Raw genomic sequence first — 21800 nt, 5'->3', positions numbered from 1 at the left:
AAATGTGTTAATCGAAAAGCATTTTTTTTTTTGTCATAGATAGTGCTTTTTTGATTATTTTTTCAAATACATTTTTGTTGTTGATGAGTTTGAAGTCCTTGAAAAAAAAAATCAAAATGCATTCATTTGTACTGTAACAAATTACTGCATAACCTACAAAAATAAAAGTTATAAATTCAATGTTTCTGGCTCACTTAATAATGACTAAAAACAGTGATGCTGACCACTGTTTTTTTTTGTTGTTTTTTTTGTTTTTTTTTTTCCATTTCGTTGGCCTTATCATCAATCACATAACATCTCCGGGCATTGATAATTGGTGTTTGTTTAAGTGGTGGCCATATTTCTTCCAACAAAAAATAATTACGGAATCCAAAAAAAAACCCCAAAATATGGGACTTTTAAAAAAATTTAGAGTCACTAAGCTAAAATTAAAAGAATTGATGATTAGCCTACATTCAAATTTGTTCAAACTATGACCCCTTGGCTAATAAAGAGCAGTTCAAAATACGAATTACTGCACGATTGTAAAATTCTTTAAAAGTTTCTTATGGATATATATGCTCCCTTTTCACATACATTGTATTTTATTGACTTTATTACTTTCTTTGTGTCATAGTTACTAACGTTTACCTACCATTGCGCAAGTTATAAGAGATATGAGAGTCTTACCTTTTCGTGGTGGCATCAAACTCAAAGTCCATTCTGATTTGAGGTACTTCTACAGTACGACACATATTATTTTTATTCAACATTGGCATCACAATTGACATCACAACTTCTCAGGGAAAAAATGTCATAACTTTTAACGTATTTTGGGAAAACATAGTTTTAATTTTTATTTTTTTTCTTCTTTGTCTACTGCAGTCGGTCATGAAGCATGTGTCTTTTCTTTTGAGTGTTTCCCCTAATAATCTGAATTTCTTCATTTTACACATTATTTTATTTAGTCTGATTGTTTCTCTCAGAACAAAACTTCATTTATTGAGCCCTTTCTCCCAATATCGCAATCTATCTTTTCACTCACTAGACGGCCTATGCACTACTTTTACTCATCTGTGTTGGCGTCATTGATGTCTTGGATGAACATCTTTAGACAAGCCAATAAGTCATCATCGATTCCAAGGATCTCTTGCATTCGGTTAAGTACATGTAACGGTTTCATTTACAACAGGGAATTATTTAATCTTAGACTAATTATAAATCCTGGATTTTCAGAAAATTCTGAAATCAGGTGTAGTGCCCGAAAACCAACTTAGTTTTGCTTGAAATTATCAGTTTTCACTGTAGTAATTACTGTCTAAATGGGTAAGTGTGTATATAAGAAGCTAATATAATTGAATTATTGTTTATTTTTATTCATTCATGTTTTTATTGTGTTCCAATTTCATATTTTTATTGTTTATTTTCAGTCATAATTAATATTTCTAGGGTAAATGTCTTTTATGCAGTGTATCTGGTGTTCTACTGTTGTAGCTGTAGAAAATAATGACGCATGCGCAGATGGGGGTTAGTCGATGCCTGGCATCAAAAAACGACTAACCCCCATTTGCGCATGCGTCATTATTTTCTCGCTAAATTCTGCAGTTTTCTGCAATCAAACGGCGAGATTAAAATAATCCATCGAATTTCCGTCATTAAATTATGCTACGACTCCACTGTTATCGCAAAACGTTCCTTCCGAGTTGTAGATATCCGTTAAACATTGCCAACAACGCACGGCTTCATAGTCCCCATGAATGAAGACCCGGCTGAAGAAATGACTCGCAGCAAACGAAAATACATACCGATGCGTATTCCGCACGACAACTGCAAACACTTACATATGTTTTCACAACCGTAACAACTTTTAAATCCAACGAAATGGTCAGAAAAACGCAGCGATGTAAACACTACCAAATTTACAGCAGCTTCCTTATGCAGACAACCACTCCTCGACGTCACAGTCGTAAAATACGACGTCACAGGTACACTCTTTTCCCGAACTTTTCTAATGCAAAATGGCGATTAAGCATTGTACGTAATATAAGGTATACTGTCTTTGTTGTTCAGCACACGTACTTTTAATTGTTTGTAAAAAGTTCTCCTTTTACCAGGTAATTGAATATCACAAGAGGAAAGGAAACTGGAATGTCTTCAGTACAGAAATCGGTCTTTGAAATTTGAAGATCCATGATCCGCCCACTTGTTTCACCTCCAGCTAAGAGGTGCATATTTAGTGTGCAAATCGAGAGTTTTAAAGCCATTGTGACGTCACCCTCAATAATTTGTAACAGATCAGTGAAATCTTACACATGAATCAATAAAAAAAAATAATAATAATATAGTTAAACTGTAGAAAACGTTAGTTTGAATTCTTGTGTACCATAAACAAATTCCCAAGCCTTTGTGACATTACTCCTAAACTTGCAATGACGGGGAACAGAGAAAAATACTGCGTCATAAATATAATAATAATAGTATTTGAATACACCAGTCAGATTAAACCACCCCGTGTCCTCTTTTCTTGTACTTTACAAACGTATTTTTTTTTAAGACAGAATACCCCCCCCCCCCTTTGGAGAAAAACGGATCGAGTACTCTGTTCAAATATTTTAATTTTTATTATTTTCATCATCAAAATATATATATATTTGTATTGGCTCAAAAAAAGAATTGAACAAGTTAAATTGATGCAAAGCATCAAATAGACCTCAAAAATATATAAAGCAAAAATCTGAAGTATTTCCAAAAGAAAGAGCACCCCCCCCCCTTCCAAAAAAATGCATTTATGGCAGAATCTAGGAGAGGTGGATCTAAGAAAAAAAAAATATTTTCTTCAGTGGCATGTCTGATGCACCTTGGAATTTAGTGTTTTTTTTTATTTTTTATTATAGCCTTAAAATATTTCTGAATCTAGGGAGAATCCACAGTGTGCAAGTCTTTCTAAGACACTGTGAGTTACCCCAATACCCTGCATATTTCACTTACCCATTGAGAAGAAGGTAAACATGGCCTATTTACACCCTTCATACGTTCAAAGGCAACATTTCTTAATATTTGAAATTTTAATTCTTTTCCCCAGACACTCTCCTTCCTATCTATGCCCTAAAATCTGTCCATCCCACTCCGTGCGAATCCTAAGACACATTTACGGGAAAAAACCCTGCGCTTTGCGTGGTCAATGAAATGGGGTAAATTAGTAACCTGTGGCATACTTATACTTTCTAAAATCAAATTAAGGGTTACATACAAATTCCAACATTTATTTTAATTTCCTTTTTATTTAACTTTGTTTATTGTTTACTCTTTTATTTTCTATAATTATGTTTCATTTTAAATGTATTATTATTATTATTGAGCACATAAAATATTGAAATTATGCCACTCCCGAAAAAAAAATTAAAGGCATCATATTATTCTTTAAAAACAAAATTTAAAGCTTTAATCTTATATCTGTAAAAGTTTTGGATCCTTCCCTCAACACTGTTGACATCATTTGTCTCGGATAACATAAAGATAAGCGTAAGCCAGCGTTAATTGCGCTTTGATTGAATTCAGTCTACATGCAGCTACACCAGAGAAAATCCACAGAATTTCTTCCCATGTAGAAAAGTGCATCTTTATGATAGACTTTTACACTGTTCGACTTTTCTGTGTGTGTTTTATCCCCTCGCAACGGAGTTGCGTGTTTGTTTGTGGGTGAGTGAGATAATTCTGTGCGAAACGGAAGTGACGTAATTTGCATTGGAATCGATGTCGGATGCTGCCTTAGCTTATGGATAATAAATTGCGCAGCTCGATCACTATATAATAGTATGCTGCTAATCTATTATTATTGTCATTTTCTTTAGCCTCATGTGGTTTTCTACCTTCTCAATATTTTTGTCCCCGTTTCAGACAATTGTGGATATGTTACAAATCTTGCATTTTCACGAGTATCTTATTTGTGGTATTGTAATCTTCCATTTATACCTACATGTTAAATATAACATGGTTAATATTCTACCATATTACGATATTTTAATATTATTTAATTAAATGTGATCTTATTGTAATAATTGTATTTGCCCTCTGAGGGCCCTTGATTGGTGAATAAACATACTATTATATATCATATTTCAACAACATGGGAATGGAAAGGGGCTGTAAGCCTTTGAATGAAATTGTCCATACAAGGACTCTTTTCGGACAAACTATTATTGCGCAGATTTAGAGGGATATCTGGAGTGTCCAACTCCACCCTCGGATATTTTCTGAGATATAAAATAAAATAGCAAAGTAAACCAAAATGACCCCCCCCCCCTCCGTTTAAAAAAAAAAATCAGACACTTAGGACACTTGGTAAAATGTGATCGAATGAGTCATTTACATGTCCTAACACCCGCTCCCAAATAGATTGTTCGCTGATTCTTGGCCACTCCAAAAAATTTGAGATTTTTTTTTTCTGTTGGAGTTGCCCCCTCATTCTCCTAACCTCAGAAAATAATCACACGTTTCAAAGCACACCATCATGTAAGAAATATTAATTTGTTTATATTTCCCATAAATTAATCCTTCTAAATGTAAATCCTGTCTCTCCATATAGCGTCCCTGCATTGATGATGATTTTCCTGGTCGATGTTCACAGGCTCGACTTGTAGTACTAGTAATGCAGTGCTGGATTTTCGAACTTGCAATCGTGTGGCAATATTGTATAGGAAACAGATCACGTCACATTTTGATAAAATATTTTGGAAAAAATAAAATAAATAATGATAGTGAAGGTAACATATGTAAGCAAAATCATATAATTGTTCTTTTTTTTGCTGGGAAAATTGTTAGACTGGAGTGATGCTTTTATAATATGCACAGTATTATTTCTTCTTCGAACAACAGTTAACACTTTACATGGAGGTTTACAATTCCTTAATTTTGTTGATACTAATGTAGATTAAATATTATCGATAATGTAAACCTTTTGTCTTTATATGCTATTTTTAAATGTCTCGTTTCAGCTGATGCATAAAAAGAGATATTTCTTTTTATTGACAATACAGCCCCGTAGAATACCTGGGGGGGGGGGGGGGTTGTAAGTATAGTTTTTCACTGTTGTAAATCTTTATTTAAATGCTTCCTGTAGTCTTCCCCGTTTTGTTGCAGCATTAAGATCGATCACTCGCAAACTCCTGCAGTTGAAAAAGAAATATACTAATGTACAACCCCCCCTCCCCCTTCGAAATAGGTGTTTTGAGTTTGGAGACTTTAGCTTTTTTTACTGCATAGACATGATAAATATTGCATCTCAAAGTAATTGCCAAAAAAATCTCAGTAAATGCTAATGATAGATTTATAATTAAGCTGTCAGTGCATAATATCAAATAAAGTAGTTCGTCGTATAATGTAAGCGTTATTGTTTATATTTGCCGTAACATAGAATCAGCTACAAGCAAATCCTTTAAAAAGAAAGTTGACCTAGCGCTGTGGCCATCATAAAACACACAAGTAGATATCTGAACCATTGGTTTAAGTTGCTGAATCCATTAATTGTAAATAAAAGAGGCATAGTGATGAACGGGGGGGGGGGGGGGGGGGGTGTCAATTCAGAAAGGTGAATCTAGGGTGGGCTTCACATCGGCAATAGCATTACTCATTAGTCATTTTATAAGCATTCTATAGTTTACTGTATTTTAAATTTTAAGGTGAAAAATAAGAGATCAGTAGAACCAATGAGCACCTAGTTTAAAATATTCCATGCAGTGTGGTACTATTTTGTAGCTATCGCATCTTCTCTGGTCTTTCCGGCAAGCATGCATATCCGAGGTTGTTATTCGAGCGTGTCGTAAAGTAGTATATTTATCATAATTTTAGAATTCACTGATATCTTCAGTCTTTGCATTATAAGACCTAAGTAACTGTTACATTTCGTACATTTACATGTATGTACAAGTTAAACAACAAAGCACGAATCTTTTACCGATAATGAAACGAAATTGTCATGGTACAGTTTATCTACTGTTGTATTCCCAGGATGCCCTACCGTGAGGTCGAGCATGCGTATTCCAGAAAAAAAAAAGAGTAACGTAGTTGCTAGCGAACCGATCCCAAAAAAATAATAGAGAAAATATGTAGTAAAATTTGTTGTTACACCACGATAATTTATTTTTGATACATCACATTTCAGTAGTAATCATTAATATTGGTATCACCACCTAACAAAGATTTAAACTTCAAAATATTTTTAATGTTATTTTTTAATGTAGAAGAACTGCTCTCTTAGACGATAGAAATTGAGCAATGGAAGTCATCTAAGTCATGAGTCATTTAACGGAAATAAAAGCGCAGCACTTCCTTGAGCATGTTTGGTACCCCCCCCCCCTCCCTTCTTTTCCTCTGCAATTCTGAGTGACATTTCCTTCACAGGTGGCCTGGCAGGGATACTAGTAATAGCTCTAGTAAAACTGATGAGCATGTTATATCTCTATATTGCTATTCATAATAAAATAGATAATTGTAGCAAAAGAGTTTTGATGGATATGTGCTACATGTATTACACCGAATCTGTATATTTGAAGATATTTCCCCCGTTAATGACAGATCTACTACAAATTATAGGGAAAGAATGGAGCGACTAATAGTATATTCGGGGGATATCATACAAGTATTTAAAATAACATATATCTTACTCATTCCATATACTTCGATTTTTCGGCAAGTGACAATATAGCTAAGATTTTAGTCGAACTTATAATCTATAAAGACTAGTTAAAAATTATAAAAAGCGGTTTTATATCCATATATCTCGGCTGAACCAACGGTAAATATTTATAGAAATGTCTCTTGCACCTGTGCTCAATGGAGGATTTAAAGGGGATGTTGGGGAGGATGTCCGCAAACACCCCTACCCCCCCCCCCCCCACCACACACACACAAATACACACAGAAACACACCAAAAATTCTTATAATACATCTTAATTTTGTTTGTATAAGACTCTATAATATAAATAAAGTGTGAACAAAAGCATGTGTGGCTTTCGATATTTTAATAGAGAAACTTACGAATTTCACCGAGTATAGGGGAGCATTTTTCCTGGTGGGGGTAGGTATCTAGAATTTTTTTTTTTTTAAATATTTAATATAAAAAAGGGGATCGTTATCCAATATCATATAAAATCGCTGGGGATTTATAGATATTTTAACTGAAATCCATTTGCTATTTGCTAAGGCACCTGTATAAAAGATATATAAGAAGTCGACCCCCCTGTTCCAATCACCCCCCCCCCCCCGGTTCCTGTCAACCCCATTCTCGTTAGTTCTTGATCATACACAAATCAATCGATAAAAGGGTTCAATACAAATTCATTTCGGGGGCAGGTGGGGTATCTCAAATAAACGGATGATCTACAGTATATTTACATGTACATCAAGTACTAACTATCATATTGTATTACATGTACATCAAGTACTACTATATCAATGCTGCCTTGTGGAGAATCGTTGTGCCTTACACCTGATTAATCAGTAATAATTTGTTTATAGTACACAAGACTTGAAAACTAATGATTTCCACAGTTTAACTTTTTATTACTTTTTTTTTTATTGATTCATTTGTAAGATTTCACTGATCTGTAACAAATTATTGAGGGTGACGTCACAATGGCTTGAAAACTCTCGATTTGCACACTAAATATGCACCTCTTAGCTGGAGGTGAAACAAGTGGGCGGATCATGGATCTTCAATTTTCAAAGACCGATTTCTTTACTGAAGACATTCCAGTTTCCTTTCCTCTTGTGATATTTAATTACCTGGTTAAAGGAGAACTTAAGGAGAATTAAAAGTACGTGTGCTGAACAACAAAGACAGTATGCCTTATATTACGTACAATGCTTAATCGCCATTTTGCATTAGAAAAGTTCGGGAAAAGAGTGTACCTGTGACGTCGTATTTTACGACTGTGACGTCGAGGAGTGGTTGTCTGCATAAGGAAGCTGCTGTAAATTTGGTAGTGTTTACATCGCTGCGTTTTTCTGACCATTTCGTTGGATTTAAAAGTTGTTACGGTTGTGAAAACATATGTAAGTGTTTGCAGTTGTCGTGCGGAATACGCATCGGTATGTATTTTCGTTTGCTGCGAGTCATTTCTTCAGTCGGGTCTTCATTCATGGGGACAATGAAGCCGTGCGTTGTTGGCAATGTTTAACGGATATCTACAACTCGGAAGGAACGTTTTGCGACAACAGTGGAGTCGTAGCATAATTTAATGACGGAAATTCGATGGATTATTTTAATCTCGCCGTTTGATTGCAGAAAACTGCAGAATTTAGCGAGAAAATAATGACGCATGCGCAAATGGGGGTAAGTCATTTTTTGATGCCAGGCATCGACTAACCCCCATCTGCGCATGCGTCATTATTTTATACAGCTACAACAGTAGAACACCAGATACACTGCATAAAAGACATTTACCCTAGAAATAATAATTATGAATGAAAATAAACAATAAAAATATGAAATTGGAACACAATAAAAACATGAATGAATAAAAATAAACAATAATTCAATTATATTAGCTTCTTATATACACACTTACCCATTTAGACAGTAACTACTACAGTGAAAACTGATAATTTCAAGCAAAACTACACCTGATTTCAGAATTTTCTGAAAATCCAGGATTTATAATTAGTCTAAGATTAAATAATTCCCTGTTTTACTTTAACATTCTTTGTGCCGTGGGCCTATTTTGGGCCTATTTTCAAAAACTACGTTAAGTGCCATGGGCCTATTTTGGGCCTACTGTTAACTCATTACGTCACAAGTAAAACTGATTATGACGTTCCGTCATCATTCTGAGTTTCGCGCCATTTTAGCCTCTTGATGCAGAAAACAATCAATTATTTTAATATAATATTACTGAAAATTGTGAGAATGAACAGGAATTTTAAACAGGCATTTCATTTGTCTGAATCTTTGGAAAATGTAAACAATGCATTCTAATTTAAAATTAAGGAATTTTATCAACATCTCCAATCCTTGTCTGAACGATATAAGTAATCAAATTAAGTTCCAGTGGGAGAAAAAATATTATTTATTTATCTTAAACATGGGAATAATTTTTCATCAGTTACAAGAATATAATGTTTTGATCGTGGTAAATATGAAATACTAGTATTGCAAAATCATTGTAATTTATGTAAATATTTTTTTTTTTTCATAATCTAAAATCGGCATTATATACCATACAGTTTAACAATATACATGTAACATGTAAGCCTTGTAGAGCTTTTTAATCGACTATATAACGTTTTATCCTTGGGAGCATCACAAGTTTATACAGAGAAATGCAGTTTACAACAGATTACTTAATCTGGAGGGAAAGCAAAAAAAAAAAAAAAATCGCGACTGTGTAAAGTGTATGGTAGTTTAATAAATATAATTTGTGGAGGAAAAAACTCCTTATTATCCCGGGATGGTATATCGGCGAAAAGGGAGGGCAAAATATCTTCGAATCGGAGCAAGACCCCCCCCCCCCCGCAAATACCCCTAAGCCCTAAGATCTTGATTTCCTCCCAATGTAACTTAACCAAGTATAGTAATACATTATTTACTTTATTTTCTAACAGCTACAGCTGTAGGCGAGGCATTTAAGGTCAACTACTACCGGTACTTACATATAGATGCACATTGTAAGATACACGTGTGTTGACGGAATATTTACCTGGTAGTTTTACCAAATGAAATGTTTCTTAATTCTTTAAAGTCCTTGAGGGTGTTTTTATATATCTAGCACCAAATACAAAGCACAGACTCCTGTTTCAGTTATATCTTTTAACCCATAACAGAACAATAACATTATTACACTATGGTTTAAATAATTATTACAGAAAGAAGTACCTGTGATACAAGTAATACATATTGTAAATTTGTAGAAAAATGTAGTAAAATTACAAAAAGAACAAGTTTTTTTTAATTAAATCTAAGTCTCTTCATTTGATTGAATAAAAAAAAAATCCACAGAATGCATCCAAGTTCCCGATCAAGGGTGGTACCAGACACTGAAGAAAAACTTGAAAGTAACGTACGTCTTCGTCGGTGTATTCCAGGTTATAATATATGAGAACAAGATTACAACAAGTTAAAATGATGCAAAGCATCAAATCGGCCGCAAAAATATATTTAGTATTCTGAAGTATATTCACGAGAAAGAGTCCAAAGAAAAAAATTACAAATAGAAAAGTATATGATGCATTAAATATATATATATATATATAACCATAACAATCATATAATCTTAAACAATACATAAGGTTTCAGGGAAAGGGGTGTGTGTGCATGTGGTAATATGTAAGGTCTACGTTCAAAAAATATGTATAAGGTGTACGAATAGATAGAATTTTCATGTCTTAGAAAACCTTTACTGGTAACCCCCCCCCCTCCCAAATTATAAGTAGTTATTAATGTATCACTGCGTTTCAATTACATTGCATTTGTATATTTTTAACTTCACTATATGCAGTATACTTGATCCACGGCAGGCGCGGATCCAGGAATTGAAGGGGGGGGGGGGGCAAAAAGTAGGCGGGGATCTGGGGCGAAGCCACCGGAAGCTCTTGTATTCTTCAGAGATTTTGTAGGGTAAAAATGAGGTCTACCGAGTAGACATTTTTATATTTTCTTCTCATATTTTTTCCATTAAAAAAAAAACAGAATTACGGTTTTTTAATATTTGATTAACAGTCTTACGCACAGTTTACAGATATTCCACGGTTTTTCTTTTTTCTTTTTTTAAATGGAAAATGTCAAAGAATGGAAAAATATACTCCAAGTAATTAAACTAAAAGTGAATATTAGTAACTACAACTAAATGTTTAGATGGCGAAAAGTTCCCAGGAAATTAGAAATGTTGAATCAGTATAAGTTTGACCTTCACACACATTAACGTTATGGCATCGTGTGTGTTAGACATTTTTCTGAAAAATAATCAGATTGCCATCATGGACGGCTATTGAAAAAAAAAAAAAATACGGAAAAGAGAAGTTTACAAAATGAGCTTAATAATGCGTATTCCTGATTCAAACAGAACATTACATGTGCTCACAGTGACGATCGGATAGTAATGATGCTCGGAACCTGTCTAGAAAAGCTTTAAAACATGAGCTATCGTAACTTATTGCTCATTCACTCACAGGTGGATTTTTAGATCGACTAATTCATTTTTTTTTTTCATTTTCTCGATGAAACTATGATTTATGTTTTGACAATCCGCTGCACGGTTCCTTGATGTTGCATATTTTTTATATTTTAAAGAATTTAACCCCATACCTAATAATTCATGTGAATTAGGTATGGGGTTATATTTTTTTTAAATAAGAAAAATATGTAACATAAAGTACTAGATCTTCTAAAAAATATTTGAGCATAAATTATGTGTGTTCTATAATTGTAATCTTTTTCCGAAGGGGCTAGTCTTTTTAGAATTTGTTCTCTGTTGTCTCTATTTTAACGCGAATAAGTATTTATACCTTTATCTACATTGTTTGTGACGTCATAGTTACGTTACGTCATAGTTTCAACGTAATAGAAAACTGTCACGGCACAGTACGTAATTTGAACTGGAAATCTGTACGGCAGCAAAAGGGTTAAATCACCACAGCAGCATAACATCACAAAAGTGAATTAAAGACGTGATGATTTGAATTTTCCGAACACAGATAATAAAGAGCAGATGTGTGGATTGAGAGGACAAATCTCTAATTGTGTTCAGTTGATTTTAAATTTTAGCTTCAATAATCGGGAATAACTTCTATATTTTCTGGAATTATGCATCGGTATGCTTAAGGAAATGAAAAGGAAAACTAAAAATTTAGATTGACCAATCTCCTAAAACTGCGAAGTACTACTATATTTTGTAGCATTCTACATGTATATTTCTATATATGTACATAAATAAAGACAATTTTACAACATTGTTTTTTAAGGAAAAAAAAACTATCAAAGTTGTTTAAATTTGCTTGAACCTTTGACTTTTTTTTGCTTGAACTTTTGATTTTTTTTGTCAATAAACTTTAAAAACTATGAAAAGGATATGATATATATCTCAAAGTGGCCTAAACTGAATCATTGATACCTTTTTTATGTACACAATTTTAACAACTTTATGAAAGAAATAAACAGTGAGCACTGAAAATTGAAATTACAGTGTGTATTCAGGAATCCTTGAAATCAAAATATTATTTTCAGACCAAAAAAAAAAAAAAATAAATAAATAAATAAATAAAAAAATACTTGTCATCCTAAAGATTAGGTATTATTGACATTGCTTCCAATATTTATGAAAGTGCTGTCAAATATTAGATACACGAACACAATTCCTTATAAATTCAGATTTATTATGATTTTGTTTTTAATTGAAATGAAGCATCTTATGTACGATTTAAGATTAATAATTTTTTTTTGTCTGCTACCTGAGAGGCATTTAAGAATGTTAGTAAACAAGTTCTGGTCTGTTGCGCCCCTATTTTACTTCCTGGTTGAGAAAGCATGAAGTTGTTTTACTTTATGATATGGAATATGATCAATATAATGATTAGTACGCAGGAATATGGTAAGTCATGCATATATATGGAATTAAAACTTTCCGTCTTTATAAACATGAAGATAAATGTGTACATTATATATTTAGATTTAGCAGCGCAGATTTGTCTCTCTGATGCATAATGTGACTTGCTTAATATATAAAATTACAAATACAACTTCACATTAACGAAAAAAAACATGCCAGCTTGAATTAGCATAACCCAGTGCGTAGTTGTAAAAGAGGAAATATTTTGTTAAATATAAATAAAACTAAATATCACTGCGTATGTTAAAATGAGTAACTGCGAAATATATTTATAAATACACTTTTTGTCTTCTTTACAGGTTTTTTTTGTTGTGCAATGCATACACCTACCTTTTTATGCAATATTCTTATATTTATGAAAAAAGATCTATACGCCTGCACTGCTTTTTAAACTGTAAAAAAGAACTTTGAACTAAGAATACGCATGTAAGATACTAAAGTGATTTTTTTTCAAAGTTCATTTTTTTCGGGGGTTGGGGGGTTGGGGGGGGGTTGTTAAATCGATAAAACGAGATCGTCACTTGCGGAACATCCTCTCGCAACAATAACTATTTTGGAGAATACAAACCTCTGTTATTTGGGGATGCGAAAATAAAACAAAATGAAGCTTACTTGTCATGGACGCTTAGAAAATACTTTTTTTTTTTTAATACGCTCATAATTAGCAGATGTGAAGGGGCTATTTGTTAGAAATATCACAGTTTTCTTTAAATACACGGAAGAGATCGAACACGGAAGAGATACAATCTCCTCTCTCTCTCTCTCTCTCTCTCTCTCTCTCTCTCTCTCTCTCTCTCTCTCCTTGTCCTTGATTTTCTTTTCTTTTTTCGGAATCTAGATATAAAAAAAAATCTTCTTAAAAATTACTTTATTGACATTTTATTCCAAGACAAATCGAAAAAAAAAAGAAAAAAAAAAAGAAAAAAAATTTACATTTCTTAAGAATAATTTGAAGAATATTATAAATTCCTGGAAATAAACAAATGATTAATGATTAAGCAGACTTTTATAGATATGTAAAATGAAAGCAAATATTCATATAAAGCGTCTCCAACCATTTTCTCCGAGAGAAAAAGATATTAAAGAATTACAATAGATACATTTGCGTGCCCAGAACTGTAATTTTGAGAGTTTTTATCTGACGCCACGAGCTGCAGGCAATATAAGGATCAATATTTCTATGGCCTGAAACTAAGCGATCGCAGCTATGTTTAGGCTCTCAGAAGGCCTAATACGTATTAAAATATACATTTTATTTGTGCTTAATTTTAATTTTAATTTGTAATCTGTGTATGAATTTGCAGTCAACTTGTGATGAGCGTGTAATCAGGCATTATAATAATGAATTTTTTTTTATGTCACGTGACATTGTTGATCACGTGACGGACGCTTATAAATTTCTAAATGTTGCACAAAAATCGCATCGACACAAGTACAAAAGAACATTATTGAGAAAATTTTGTCACATAAATCAATTCATCATGATCTTTGGTACATATAAAGTGCTAGGGGCAAGTCTAAATTTTACTTCTTGAGAAAATATTCCACGAGAAATTCAACTTACCCATGTACAAGGGGGCAATTTCCACTCTTTATACAAAATAGGATAAGTTACATACAATCCCCCAGCAAAATTCAGTTAGAGGGCATACTTCTTTAGAAGATTCACACAGAAAATCTTCAATTTATCCTTATTAGTCACTTGTGCCAGTCAAATATATACACGATTTATAAATTCTAACTCTGTCCACGGACATGTAAGGGGGAGCGTTTCAACATCATTTTTTTTTTTTTTTTTTTTGTTATTGTTTGAATACATGTACATCGAACAAGTTAAATGAATAACGATATTAAATTGCAAAGATTCAACATCTTAACAACACACTTAAGCTTAAAGGACAATCAAGACACTTGAATCAAACCAAACGCTAAATTAAATCTTTACATGTAATGTAAAAGGAATATAAAAGTTATGACACTTTTCCCGTCATGTCAGCTCAAGTAGGCAGTGACTTGACGTCATAATATATCTAGGTAGTTCAGAGAAGTCACTACGGTTGGAACACATTGATATTTTACGGACAGACTTATCCTAGCTGCGATCATACTTAGTAAGCTCGATTTTGGTGCAAACTGATTTACATCGGAAATTGTTACCTGCATTTTCACAAATACAGTTTGCAAAAGAAATAATTATATTACTGATGCACAATAATGATTTGCTTACTTCCTTCAGTTTTTTTTTTCTTGCAGCACTTGTTTATTCTCTGCGATTCTTTATACGGATATGTCCGAGTAACATTTTTTTCCTTCGGTTCTAAACTACTGGATCATTCCATTTGTCTTCTATGAAAGGGGTGACATATTATATTATTATTATATAATTATTTCGAGCCAAATGTCACAAGTAAATTATCTTCGCGCCTTTTTCTTGGACTGTTCTATTGAATGGATGTGATAACTTCTATGGAAATAACTAAAGTCTGTTATTTTAACCTGATTCTTAAGCTTTATTTTTTTATAAACTGGATTTTTTTTTTCTCATTTTTAAATAACACATTGCATATGGACAGGCAACACTAAAGCAATAGATATGCTAATTGTTTCCCATAAGTGGACTAGTCCAATTATAAACAAAGTCCGTCCACCGTGGAAATGGGACATTCCTTCTTAATTCAGTCTGTTTTCCTTCTCTTTCAATATTACAAAATAATGTACATTACAAGCCTTAGGTAAGCTCTTTAAAAAGCTTAGAAAGTCAGTCAGTGGCATATTATTCCATGCTTTGTGAGGAACAAGGATTTTCTTTTAATACAGCGACAAAGTGCAAAAGTGTAGATCAGTACCCGTAGAGGAATGGGCTTCACTCCCGAAAGGTTCTAAGTAAAAATTCGACAAAATGAAGAAAACATCATGATCTGTACTGGTTTTCATTTCAAAAAAAAAAAAAAAAAAAAAAAAAAAAAAAAAAAAAAAAAAGAACAAAACACAGCCTTATTAAGGTAGAAATGAGAAAGTTCCTGAAATCGATTGAAAAGAAAAACTGTAAACTCTTTTAAATCTGTAGATGAATATGTATTTTAAACTCATTCACAATATATGGTAAGACCATCATTGCAAGTGAATTTTGTCCGGGGGGAGGGGGATATCAGTATCTTGTTTTCTTGTTTTGCTCTAGCTATAAAGTATATCGGCCATTTACTTTGTGTCCTAGAGCAGCATTGAAGCATTTTTGTCTCAAACACTTCAAGACAGCTTTTGTTAAAACTATTCACAATTTACTTCGTCGTCGACAACAAATGAAAACAGACCAGTCTTTAAATAGAGACCGTCTCATCAATCTATCACTAACCAGAGAGTATGCAAGAAGACGCGCGCCCTCTGGTAATATGAATTTCTAAAACGACGAACTATTTTCCTCAGAATTCCAATCTACGCAAGGGCACTTGCATTTCATCCCAACGTAACTAGTGGGTAGTCAGCCCGTGGTGTAACTAACAAATGATCAAACAGTGGCATGTCTTAGATATTCGATAATCTGTAATATTAGGTTATGGCATTTGAGAAAGTCAATTGTACATTTTGTGTACGCATGTGAGTTAAGGCTAGGTAAAGGTGTTTCTATGCAAATGAGCTATTAAAAACGCATAAGAGGTATATTTATTATTCAGAGAAAGTGTTGATTTATTTTCTTATGCATACTTAGTACATGTACCCAGGATATGTTATAGCCAGTACAAATTATGACGTCATATTATGACGTCACTGATCTTACCTACTGGAGGTAATAAAACACATAAACAAAACAGCTTCGGCGCAAGGGATTACCCTTTTTATTTTTACATAAAAATTGTATGATGCTAAGAAGAATATTCTATAGATTAATAAAACAACTGTACGAATCCTCGGATTTTCTCATTTGATCGGAATTTGAGTAAACTTATACCGGACTGTACATTTTTTTTACCCTTATTCAACTTAAACCTTTGCACATAGAAACAACTGAGCTGTTGATATTTGTGCAGCAATACCAGCAAACTTTGGAATATTTTGCTTCTAAATATATCTTGTTTTAGTTAAATAAAATAGAGCACGCCCTTGTGCCGAAGCATTTTTGTTGATATCCATTATAATCTCGTGTAATGGCTATCTCATGTCGTGGGTACCAAGTAAGTATTAGACAATAAGTTTTAGCTTTCTCTGTATAAATAGATATAGTCCCTAGCATTTTAATTAGATTATTTGCATAGAAATGCCTACATCTAGCCTTAACTCACCTGCGTAATGAGGTATCGCAACTATGTCGATCCTGAGTGATGGAAACGTTTACATGCAGCACTTTCTCTTGCTTATACGTTCCATAGATATTGATTAATTTAGTCAGGCAAGCTTTTTGTAAAGCTATTACTTGTAATGGGATTATGATAAATCTAGGAATTGTACCTTTATGTCAGTGGCAAACAGTGGGTCCAGCCGGTCGACAGAGGATATTTTCTACTCTACAGCACATGATGCAACATCTGCATTCAGACCGTGTTGGTTTTGCTTACTTTTTGTATTCGAGTGGACTTTTGAGCATGGTCACTGTTCATTATCTCCAAGTTTCATGTCACCTTTTATTTAAAAAAAAAACATGAAAAGAAAACATTTACAACATAAAAAATACAAAATTAATCCGGATTTAATAGCTAGAAAGTGTGCAATTCAAAACAATTATGACTTTTTTATTGATGGTAAAATAATATATTTCAGAGAACTTGGCGTTTAATAAACCTACATGGCAAGGCACTTCACACGACCCCGCATATTCCGGTCCTATGAAAGCTGTAGACGGTAAGAAAAGTGACAGATCATATGTTGGTGGACAGTGCAGTGTGTCAAAGGGTGGACAAAGAGCAGCTACGTGGTGGGTTAACCTGGGTGGAATTCTTAGTATAAACAACATATTGATCTACTACAGGACCGATAATCTTGTATGGAGTAAGTTGTGCTTATTCTTTTCTTCCTGTTTAATTTTTTAAGTTTGTTTTTGTTTTTGTTTTTTGTTTTGTTTTTTTTTTCTTAATTTAAATATTTCTTAGAAATACTGCAATTTTACTTTTAATTTTTTTTTTCTTTTTTTTTTTTTTTATTTGTAATTTTAACACTTTTCCTATTGTTCCATTTTTTAAATCTTACAGTAATTGTGTAGGTGATTTCTTAAGGAGAAATAAGTTTTTTTTTTTACTGTTTATTGTTGAACATGTGTTATTATCCAGAAAAGATTTTGTTCTTAAAAAACTGCAGTTTTGCTTTTCTTCAGAAGTAATTAAAATCTGATTATCTTCTTGTTCTCATATTTACTTAAAATGGATAAAAATGGAAAACTGAGATTCTCATGTATATAGATAATATTTTGCAGTAGTGCAGATTTGTTTTCAAATGTTCCGACATAGGGCAAAAGTAAGGACAAGAGTTCTAAGTGACATTTTGAGACTTTTTTATCATTACTTTATGAATGTTCAAAGACAGAGATTTTGTGTCTATATTTGTACTTTGTTATAAATGAATACAGAGGAAAATGTGAACGGAATTAGTAAACTCTACATTATTTTCTTATGAAATACAGGTAATGAACATAAACACAAATTGTTCCCACACAGTTCCAAGTTACAAATGTCCAGATCATCAAACTTACTTTGATAGGCAGAAATTCGCGGGCTTCCGTTCTTCACCCTGTCGCTTCCACACAAACACGCGGTTGTTTTCTATTGTTATTACCATGCATTCAACAGTGAATATAACTTTATCCAATTTCATCCAATTTCCACCCTCCCTTCCCTCTGCAACATGTCACTTTTTTTTTTTTTTTGGTTTTGTTTGTTTGTTTGTTTGTTTGTTTTTTTTTTTTTTTTTTCAATTCTCGTCACATATTCGCATCCTTTTTAAAATAGAAGTATGCCTACCTCGATTGAAAATATTGGTTATACCGCTTAGCGGAACAATACGACTCTTATAAGTTTCCTAGTTTCACGGTCGTCCATTTTCCGTTTTCTGACAGTTTACACTTCTTGGGCCTCTCTAACCAAACTGATGGCTATATAGCCTTGTACAACTGAAAAGACATTGTTTCGAGGAATATTCAACTCATGGTCAATGGCTTCATAATTTTGTCCAGACAGATTTTCTCAACAATTAATTTTTTGTATCACGGAAGTAGAAAATAATTGGAATATTCCCATGTTTACACTCACTAGACTTACTCGTGTTCAGTTGACGACATATTTTACAATTGATCTCATTGATCGATGGTGGAAAGTAAAAGCTATTTATCGGAGACATTTGTATAGTATGACTCAGCAATTACATGAAAAGTACTTTTTAATGATTTTTCTTTTTTTCAAAAAATGTTGAGGTTATTTTTTGTTTGTTTGTTCATAATTAGATTGCAGAATACTGTGATTGCTTTGTTCATACTTCCCGACACAGACCAATGTATTTGTCTTTTTTTTTTTTTCAAATGATTCTAAATTTGTCACTAGATGAGAACAATAAATACACAACACGATTCTTGGGATTCTCTGTCTATATATCCAACACAACAGACAAATATGATGGAATATCATGTTTCCATGATACAAGTTATACTAAATTTAACATACCCGACCATGTTAACATCAGCTGTCCTGCACATGGTCAGTACGTCATCTATTACAACGAAAGATTGCAAGGGGTACCGTACCCTGGAGATTATTATCCTGATGCATTTGTTGAACTGTGTGAAGTAGAAGTTTATGGTGAGTAAAATTAAAATCTATTGTATGGAAAATTTTAATCTAGAAATAACATAAGGTTACAGTTGGAAGCTACAAGTATTCATGTCTTTGATTAAGGGTGCCCAGTAACTGGATATTATGGATCTAATTGTTCTCTTCCCTGTCCTGGCTCAAACTGTCGATATTGTCACATACAATCTGGTGTCTGCCAGGGATGTAAGTCTGGGTACCAGGGACATCAATGTGAACAACGTAAGATTTTCATTATTATTATTATGATGATTATTATGGTTGTTGTTGTAATTTAATGGCATTTGGATCCATTTTGTTGAGCGCAAGCAATTACCAGGGATGTCCCAGAAAAGAAACGAACGTTTTCAATGTTTTTTTTTTTTTTTTTTTTTTTTTTTTTTTTGTTTTGTTTTGTTTTGTTTTGTTTTTGTTTTTGTTTTGTTTTTTTTTTTTGTTTTTGTTTTTTGTTCATTTACAGTACAAACTTAAGTTAAAAATTAACTTGCATCATAATCAACATTGTTTGGATAATGCATAGAAATTTCTACTTGTTTTCCTCAGTTAAAAATGATTTTAAAAAAGCTCTCTGAACAACACTGTTGACCTCAAAATGTTTGTTGTGGCGTTTGTGAATTTTATCAGGAATCTTGCGTCTGAATTTCGCTTGAAGCATAAATTCGATATGTCTTTTGATTTTCATGTAGTTACCGAGATATCCATGAACTCTTAAAATCTCAGTCATACTAAAGATGACAAAAGATTGCAAAATTTTGCTTTTACTAGAGACCATCACGGTAGCTCCAAACTCTCGTGAGGTCTTGGGTTGAAACCTCTGCCGAGACATACGTAAGTTGAAAAAATATAGGAAGAAACGGTTCCTTCACCAAGCACTCGGCCTTTTGAAGTGAGAGATGGGAGTCTATTGGATATGACCTTGAAAACCAAGGCCTCATGTCAGGGTGGGCGTTGGCACGATTAAGACCCCTCACTCCTTAAATGGCTCTGAGTGCCAAGTAAAGGTCTTACTTTGAAATCCATTACTGATATATGGTGATGTCTCTATATGAGTGAAAAATTCTCGAAGGGACGTAAAATAATAATAATAATATTTTTTTTAGTGGACAATTTCCCATACCAATCATAATTTACATAGAACTTTAAAACGTGTTACGTCCAGCTTCCGAGATCTCCATTTATCGACATTTATTGTTGATCTACAAAATGACTCCTCAATCGGGTAAAGACCGGGCACAGTGGCGTTGTGGTAGAGCGTTCGCTTAGTGATCGGGAAGCCCGGGCTTGATTCTTGTTCTCCGCTTAGACTGTTACATTGGTTAGGTAGTTTTTGAAATTCTTAAGAAAATCTCTTTTTTCTGGGACATCCATCGTATATTATGTTTTGTTTATAAATATTTTATCTTTATAAAAAAAAAAATTAGAGTGTAATCAAAGTTTTTATGGAGAGCTGTGTAGCGAAAAGTGTGGAAACTGTACTGACGGTCGAACCTGTAACCATGTCAACGGAACGTGTACCGGAACGTGTGACGTCGGAGTGTATGGAGACAAATGCAAAATAGGTATTTATTAATTACTACAAACATGTACTTAGTAATAAATACAAGTTTTTTTTTTTTGCATATGCCGTATGCCAGACGTCACAACAGCAGTATCAGCTTCCAGAGATGTTACGGATCCTGCAAGGCTTATATGGATCTGCAGGGTTGATACGGATATATATGGCACCCCTTCTAGACTGAACGTTAAAAAACATTACTTGGGATAATACACTTACTTTTTCGATCACATTCTTTGTAAGAAATGCATTTAATTTTAAATTACTGTTATTTGATATAATACGCCAGTCGATATTTATTTGTATTTGCTCAATTAGATGTGCACTGTATTTATTACTTAGTATGTAATATACATAGTAGACCATACCCTTTACAATATCAAACTCTGTATCAGCCCTCTGACCCTCGGCCGTCCGGCTTATATTGGTGTCTCGGACTGTTACAGGGTGTGATAGAAAAATGGTATTATTATTCTGTATGTATTGTTGCTTCTCGGTGAGGTCAATTGGGTGCATTCCATCTGTGTACATTGTACCTAGGCGAAACCTAAAGGATTAAAATTTCGAATTCTTTATCTTTTTTATATATTGTTGTCATCACTCGTAAACTCAAAACAATGACTATATTGCATGCATTGTAAAAATGAAAAGCAAGTGTAAGGGTTTGTGTAACCTCTGAACTAAGAGAAACCTTTATCAGCAGAATAATACGGTAAGATGAGAAAAAAAATTAAAAATAAAGATGGATTATGTAGAGTGTCTCGAGACCCTCTGATAGCACACAATTTTAAATTGATTTAATATACATGTATATGTATTTTTGTATCGATATTACAAATGATACTTTTTTTTTATTTTCCTTTAATTACAGTCTGTCCTAG

At 33.2% G+C, this 21800-nt stretch overlaps 1 protein-coding gene across 1 annotated transcript; it reads left to right on the top strand.

The window, feature by feature from the left end:
• Nucleotides 1-1301: 1301 nt before the first annotated feature.
• On the top strand, nt 1302-19642 carry LOC133203139 (uncharacterized). The gene is made up of 5 exons (XM_061338984.1): nt 1302-1305; nt 1474-1506; nt 17332-17559; nt 19101-19355; nt 19452-19642. Exons 1-5 carry the CDS (start codon nt 1302-1304, stop codon nt 19640-19642), a joined length of 711 nt encoding a protein of 236 aa, XP_061194968.1.
• The last annotated feature ends 2158 nt before the right edge of the window (nt 19643-21800 follow it).

Source organism: Saccostrea echinata, unplaced genomic scaffold (assembly GCF_033153115.1).
Source record: "Saccostrea echinata isolate AGI-Se365-2 ecotype Australia unplaced genomic scaffold, CSIRO_AGI_Sech_v1 ptg000048l, whole genome shotgun sequence".
In the NCBI taxonomy this organism is placed as follows: domain Eukaryota; kingdom Metazoa; phylum Mollusca; class Bivalvia; order Ostreida; family Ostreidae; genus Saccostrea; species Saccostrea echinata.
The sequence above is the reverse complement of the archived record's forward strand: the minus strand, read 5'-3'. Positions and strand labels throughout refer to the sequence as shown.